The 7,176-nt window shown below is 48.7% G+C and overlaps 1 protein-coding gene across 1 annotated transcript in view; it reads right to left on the bottom strand.

Annotated features, from left to right (window-relative positions):
• Nucleotides 1-7,176, bottom strand: part of CSF1R (colony stimulating factor 1 receptor) — a 21,771-nt gene that overhangs the window by 13,839 nt on the left and 756 nt on the right. The window contains exons 2-5 of the mRNA XM_009322650.1: nucleotides 2,641-2,886; nucleotides 1,544-1,828; nucleotides 862-998; nucleotides 1-115 (exon numbers count right to left, since the gene is read on the bottom strand). The exon at nucleotides 1-115 is cut by the window's left edge and continues 12 nt beyond it. Coding sequence (XP_009320925.1) covers nucleotides 1-115; nucleotides 862-998; nucleotides 1,544-1,828; nucleotides 2,641-2,886 — 783 coding nt within the window. The remainder of the gene's footprint in view (nucleotides 116-861; nucleotides 999-1,543; nucleotides 1,829-2,640; nucleotides 2,887-7,176) is intronic.

The following is a 7,176-nucleotide window of genomic DNA, read 5'->3' as shown; positions in this document are numbered from 1 at the left end:
TGTTAGATATACAAGTGTATTTCCCACTATCTTCCATGGTCACCGCTGGAATGGACAGGGTGTCGCTGATGAAGTAGTTCTCATTTTCAAAGCTAGGCTTTTTAGTTCTCCTGACCTGTCAGGCAGGGAGGGAACATCAGGCACTTTCTTGGAAGGGCAGAGGATGGAACTGAATATTTACGACAAACATACCCACCCCCCTCCTGTTCTGGGCTACTGAACTTTGTTATAGAGGCCCTGTCACTGAAAGCCGTCTGTGTGGAGACCAAGAGGCGTATTAAACCTGAGTATTCAGGGCAGATACTGCACAGCAGTTAGGGTTATAGCTATTGTCAGCCTTCTGACTGCAAGTTGGCCTTACATTATGTGATCCAAACATATTTCTATGTTATTTCAACTCCTTAATAAAGGCATCAGATACCATAAGAACTTCTAGCAAACCTTATCTAACCATCTAGCAGTTAAAAGTCAGCACAACAGAGATTTTGAAATGCATTCTCTTTCTTCACTCATATCTTTTCTCTGGGGAACTGTGTGTCCTGAACACGTTTGCTGCTTTATAAGCCCTGACAGGGCTGGGTGGAAAAACGTTGCCTTAGTAGGTACTGTGGTTCCTGCTCAATGAACTCAGCTGAAAAAACAACTTCTCTCTTGCAGCAAGATCCTGACAATGGGCAGGTGTTTCTTAACCCTGCGTCATCCCAAGGAAAGGATGGCCATATTCAGATTTCTACAGCTTGTTTGAATAGCTGCTTTGGTTGGGCAGTTCAAGGCTTTGCTGCAGGTGACTTTGGTCTGGGCAGATCTTACCACCCTACGTCTCCCAGTTTCCAGGAAAGCCCTTGAAGCTGCACAACTTACGCTCTTTGCTGCTGTCACCCATCTGATGTCATACTTGTGGGAAGGAGCAATTACTCTGCAAGTGACTTTGAAAGGTTCGCCCACGATTCGCACATGGTCTATAGGGTCCATCATCACTGATACGGGCTTCTCCAGTGCTACACAAAGGCAAACAGGGAAAGATTCAGCGTCAGCTGGTCCAGTGACCCTGTGTGCTTTGGAGACACCCCAGGGCCTGGCTACCTTCTCCTTTCCATCCTCTTCAGCCTCTTTACCCCCGGCCTTCTCCTTCCCTAGGGATCATCACTCCTTTTTGTGCACGTGTCTATGGGAAGCACTACAGGTTGGGGAGAGCACAGCAGCCAGCACTGTGGGTTGAAAGGGAAGGGGAACCTTCTGCCATGGTTACATGCTCACATCAGGGCTGAGGACTTGCAGAACCTCAGGGAGATAGGTGGACTTTTTTCTCTGTTCTGCGATAGTGCCTGCAAAGATTTGAACACCGCTGAATGCATGGAGACCCACCTGAAGGAGCCAATTTGCCAGAAGCTGATGGAATTTTGCCTCCATTAAATACCCTTTAAAGATTGCAGATTCAGAAGGTCTTTCCTACCACTGGCGAGGAGCTTTTCCTTAACTATCTACTGTGGCCAGCTTAGCTATGTCTGTCTCCCTGAGGACAGCAGCAACCCCAATCCTTTACCTTCTTCCACAATCAGTCTTATTCTTGATGACTTCTGTATTTTTCCATTTATCACTGCTTGGCATCGGTAAAAGCCCTTCTGCTTGCTTTGCACATTGTACAGTGTTATTCCTTTCTCAGTACTGAAAGAATAGTTGGTCCCGGGTGCGAGACGAGAGGTGTCATCCATTATCAGAGTCACACTGGATCCATACTCAGGGGCCGTGATGAGACAGGGGAGCTCAGCATTACCACCTTTGCTCACGAAGATCCGGAAAGTTGGGGTGTACCACACATTATTGGGATCTGCGGAGGAGACAAGGTAGGCCAGAGAACGGGATCAGAAAATGCACTGAAGCTAAGGAACACATTCCAGCAAAGGCAAGTCTCCAGCACTGCTGCTCAGTGGGAGTTCGATGCTGGGGCAGCCCTGCTCAACGCCTGCCTGACTCAGCCTCCAAAAACTCACACGACAAGCCCAATTCCAGCTAAGGCATTTGAGGAGAACACAGCAATCATCTCACAAATGTACATAGGCAAGAGGGACTGAGAAGTATGCTTAACTCTAAACTTTTCACCATGGTGTTCATTTTATTTATCAGACCTCCAGCTTCCCTGTCTAGGACAGTATCTCTGGTACAAGGGCAGGGCTGAACTCAAGTGGTGGAGGTACCACAGCATAACTTCTTCTGGGGTAAAAGAATATTTGGGGTTCAGGTCACGCTGTGAGGATGTGATTCATGTGACTTTCCCTTATCTGGGGTACTGGCAGTACAGTTCTCCGATTTCCAGATCTCACTGCTCATTACAACACTGAACAGATTTTCACCCCTGTTTTTTCAGGAAGGGAAGCCAAGGTAAATAGAGGGAGAGGTCCAGGCCATTCACAGATACGCATGAGATGTAAATGTTCTGTATTCTACCCCAGTGCTTCAGCCACAGGCCCCATTGCATGTGGGCTTACATGGTTGCAGATAAGCCACTGCCCCAGTAGGAGCCTGCACTGCTCCCCCAAATACACACACAACCACATCCACAGAGAGAATCTGTGTAATGGCCGTGCTCCCTCAAAGGAGGCCGTTCTGCCAGCATATGTGGGAAGAGAGAAGCACGGTTACCTCGCACAAACAGATGCACAGTTGCAATGCCCTCATCACTTCTGTTAACATAAGCACACTTATAGGTGCCTGTATCCCTGTAAGTGGCCTTGGGAATACTGAGCGTGCTGCTGGTATGGTTGCTGAATGTATCCTTTTGGCTTTTCCATTCAACTTCTGACTCTCCTGAGCAGTGCAAGATGACCGGATCACCCGTGTTGACAACCAGAGCAGGGAGGTCATGGCTGATCACTGGGGATGCCGAGCCTACAAAGGAAAAAGAGAAAGAGTGAGGATGCATAAATGATCCCTAATGATGCTCTGTTGGAGTTCACACTGCTGAGCATGGAGTAGCTCAGCATCAGGAAGAGGCTGGGCCTGGCATTCAAACCGGCTTTTTGGCTTGCGTCACTCCAACCATTCTCCATCCCACCAGACCGACAGAACCTGATACTCCAAGGAACTAATTTCAGGGAAGAGAGAAAACCCCACATGTGAACATTTAGAGCAGTGGGACAGAAAAAAACAATCATCTGGAGCTGATTAGGCCGGATGCTAGCTTGGAAGTTATTCCTGTTGGGTTTTGCCTCTTCTTGCAAGAGTTTTCCTTTTGTGGCAGAGCTGGAACTACTATATGAACTTCATTAGCCCGTAACACCATTTGGTGAAGTTTAAGCCAAGTCTAATGGATGGGGCTTTCTTTGTTGCACTGGTGCTATGGTGAGCTAGAACAGACCTGGAAAGCTTCTGCAGAGCAGGAGGTCAGTGCATGCCTTTTGGGAAGACTGGCTTTTTGGTTGCTGGGCAATGGATTTTGAAGGACACCTACTTGTGCCTTATCGTAGAGTCAAACAGTGTGTTTTGCTCGCAGATACAATTAAAACGTTATGAAGTGAATTAGCATTATTATTCATATTTGGGGGTGGGAAACTCAGGCACAGAAAAGCTAAATGGCTCATGAAAGCCCATAGCTGCAGTCGTACATACGGCACGCCAGGCTATGCTGACACTAGCATTGCAACCCAGCTGGATTTCTGATGCCATCTCTGCTTTGAAGATGGCTTCTCTGCTGGCTGAATAAAGGGGAACCAGGGTCCCACTCCAGCCCTTAGTGTCAGAAGGAAATATTTTTTCCCTGTTTTGCCACATCAGCGAGTTCTTTGAGTCACCACCTATATTTAGGGTGGGGGGAAGTGAGAAGTGAATCAGTGCTGTGGGGCTAGGGAAGAAGCGGTACTGCCACCCCCACGCCAGGCCTTCGGGGAGGACAGGAAACACATTGCAAATGGCTATCTGTGCTCAGGGGGCTCTGCACCCCTCTCCGGACCCTATCCAGGGCTATTCTCCCACTTCTGCTTTCCTTCCCAGTTGCTAACCCATCCTCACATCTTAAAGGGACACACACCCAGGTTCCAATAATAGTAAGTAGAAAGGTAGCTGCCCAACTTATCGATTCATTGCTCTTCATAGAGGACATCTCTGCAGGCAGTGCTCCTTTTGGGTGGCGGCAGCAGAAACAAGGGCTGAGTTTGGTCTTGTGATGCCTCAAACTTTGCAGCAGACTGCTCTGCACTCACTGGAGCTCTTTAGTGGAAAGATTTGTTGTGCAAATGAACATAAAAACCCTAACTCATCAGGAAGTGGGAGAGGGCAAAGCACCCTGTAATGGCACCATTCGTCCAACTGCACTTGTACATCCTTCAGGGGAGGGGGGGTGCAGTGGTCAAATGTTACAGCCCTTGTTGCAGGGAGGAGAGAAGAGAAGGCTGCTTATGGTCATGGGTAGCAAAGACAGTTTAAAGCAAATCTGTTCCCAGGTGCTGCCTTGGACACTGTCCCTGTAACACAGCCAGCAGAAGCAGCACGCACCCATCCTCATCCACCCCTGCTCACAGCTTATTTGGTGAGGAAGACTATATGTCCTAGGTAGAAATGTGTGTCCTGTGCTACCAGCTGTGCTCAGGGCTGTAACACCGGAGCTCATCCCTCAGCGCTCAAAGAGCATCATTTAAGCAGTCTTGGGCTGATGCCTCCCTCCGTGCAACGAAGGGTCAAGAATACGAGACTTGAGGCCCTGGAGAGCATTGCTGGCCTGTGACAAAGATGCAGTTGCCCAGGGGAAACCCAAACAAGGCCTGGATCAAACTCACTGGCCCTGGGGGAAGGAGCAGAGGACAGGGAACTTTGGAGCATGGAATATTTGACATTTTATCTCATCTTTTTTTTTAAATGCTTTTATCTTTCTGTGGAAACAGAAAGTCTCATTTATTCCCAGAGCAGAGAAAAACATATCCCAGAGTTCTTTGCAAAGCAACATTTTCCACATATCTGAGGTACAATATTCCTCCCTCTTTGCTAAACTGTGTTTTCTAGTGGGACTTGACATATTTCTGCTGCTTTTACTCTCTATCACTGGATGCTTTCCCCTCACCTACTCTCTGCTTTAGCTATCCCTCCGTATCCAAGGCTTTCAGCACCATTTGACAGGGGAGCCAAGCTCTTTGACTCAGAGCTGCATTCAAACTGGCTCAGGGAAAGACCATGTTGCAACTGGTCCTTGGCTTGGCCACAGCAGGAGGACAAGAAAAACAAGAGTCACCTTGTTGTCATCAACCTCCAGTTACTACTGAGATGCTATGGCCAGAAAAGGCTCAGGGTAGGTGCTCTCCACAACACTGAAGAAGCCAGCAGCCTTCAGGCTATCACTGGAGACTCCTGTCAATGGCACAACCACCACACAGCAGAGTGAGGATAGACAGGGCAGAAACATTAAATGCAGGACAATACCAGGTGAAGGCCACCCAAGCATCCACTCCTTCGTGTGTGCTGGGGGGGATGAGTCAGACCAGCAGATCCTTTTCCAGAATGGGGAAGCAGGGCTGCTGGGGGAGGCTTTCTCCCTGCTGACCAGTGTGCAATCTTGCACAAAGCCCAAGGATGTCTCTCTACTGCTCTTCAGCAGCTTCCGCAGCATTGCCGGGAGCTGCTGGCCAAAGGTTTTACCACACTTGGGTTGTGTAACCATGACCTCTAGTTACTGCTGCAGGCTCTGTCTCTGCCTCTCCCATGCCAGCCAAAACATTAGTTTCCTCTGCTGAGGGTTTGGAAATGGTGAGGAAGGAGAAGTGAAGGCTGGTAAGACAGAGAGGCTCAAGAACCTTACCGCAGAAGCCAGTTATCAGGACCTTGACTTGGTCCTGCGGGATAACTAAGGTCTGGCCCTGGGAGAGACCCATACTAGGCCTGAGCTCCCCTTGCTCCCTCCTCAACGATGGGAGGGAAAAACTTGGTTTCTGAGGACATCTTCCCCAAAGTCACCTACAGTATATCTGGGGGGCAGGGGAGGGGGAAAAGGGTGCTTATCACCTCAGAGGTTTAGATTCATCCACAACAAGGAAACAAAAGAAACCCCAGGAATACTTCTTAAGATGGCCAAGAACACAGACGTGAGCTGATCAGGTTTCAAATCCTTCCTCTGCTTGATCTGAAGCTGGGATTTGAGACCCTGACACTCTCCCAGCAAGAGCCCAGATCACAAAGGTCATACTACATTAGCCCTGGGTACTCTCAGAAGATGCACTTGCAATCCAAGAGGTAGGAAAAGGAAGTCAGGCTCTGGCTCCAACTTGAGGCTATTGCTTTGGACATCCTTGGCATGCTGCAGCTTTGCGCTGCAGATGGCCAACAGTGATGGTACTCAGACAAATGTGGATCTAACACCCTGACATGGCAGAAAGTGCCTGATGAGGATGTCACAGCTGGTGACCTGCATTGCCCAATGCCTCAAGGAACCTTCGGAGACATCCTGACAGATATCATTATGATCTATCACAAATCTACATCACACCTGCCTCGTCCCTATTATCTTAAAAAAAACCCATAAGAAATTATGCAGCCTTCACAACACAGTTCACAGCACAGCAGACCTGGAAAAAGCCTGCTCAGCATGTCAGACATGACTTGAAGTGAAACGCCGTGCAGCACAATAACAAGGAGGATGCAAGTTTCCTGGGCTGAAAATATGAACACAGCAGTGGCTCAAGAGGCATACACTGCCTCCCTGTTACATACTGAATGCTTTCCCCCCTAGATTGCACCCTTCCGGGGGGGACTTCCCACCATCGTCTTATTGTGTGGGGAGAAAGCTCAAAAGAATAATGAAGGAAAGTGTCACACAAGATCTGAGAGGCTGCCAGCACTTAAGACACAAGATTAGTAATACTAGTTTCTGTTTGTTTGGTTGCAAACCTCAAAACAGGCTTAGTGACTCTTTCTTGAGGTTGATGGGTTATTGCCTCTTGGCCATCTCCACAGCCCCAAAAGCCAGGCATATTCACCTTTCCCTTCTTGGCTGCCCGAGTTCTCTTTCCACCACAAGGTCAAACACCTAGGTCTACAGCCCTGTTGTGTATGGCAGCACCACCAGAAGACAGCAATCCTCAGACATCTCCAGCCGGGCCCAAGGTGCATTGGAAGGTGCAGACTTTCCCAACTCTGTCACCTGCAGGCCAAGCATCTCCAGCTCTTGTCCCGTTTGGACAAAGAGTTATTTCAGAG

This window comes from Pygoscelis adeliae, unplaced genomic scaffold, assembly GCF_000699105.1.
Source record: "Pygoscelis adeliae isolate BGI_AS28 unplaced genomic scaffold, ASM69910v1 Scaffold34, whole genome shotgun sequence".
NCBI classification, from domain to species: Eukaryota; Metazoa; Chordata; class Aves; order Sphenisciformes; family Spheniscidae; genus Pygoscelis; species Pygoscelis adeliae.
Note: the sequence above shows the minus strand (reverse complement) of the source record. Positions and strands in the feature narration are given on the sequence as shown.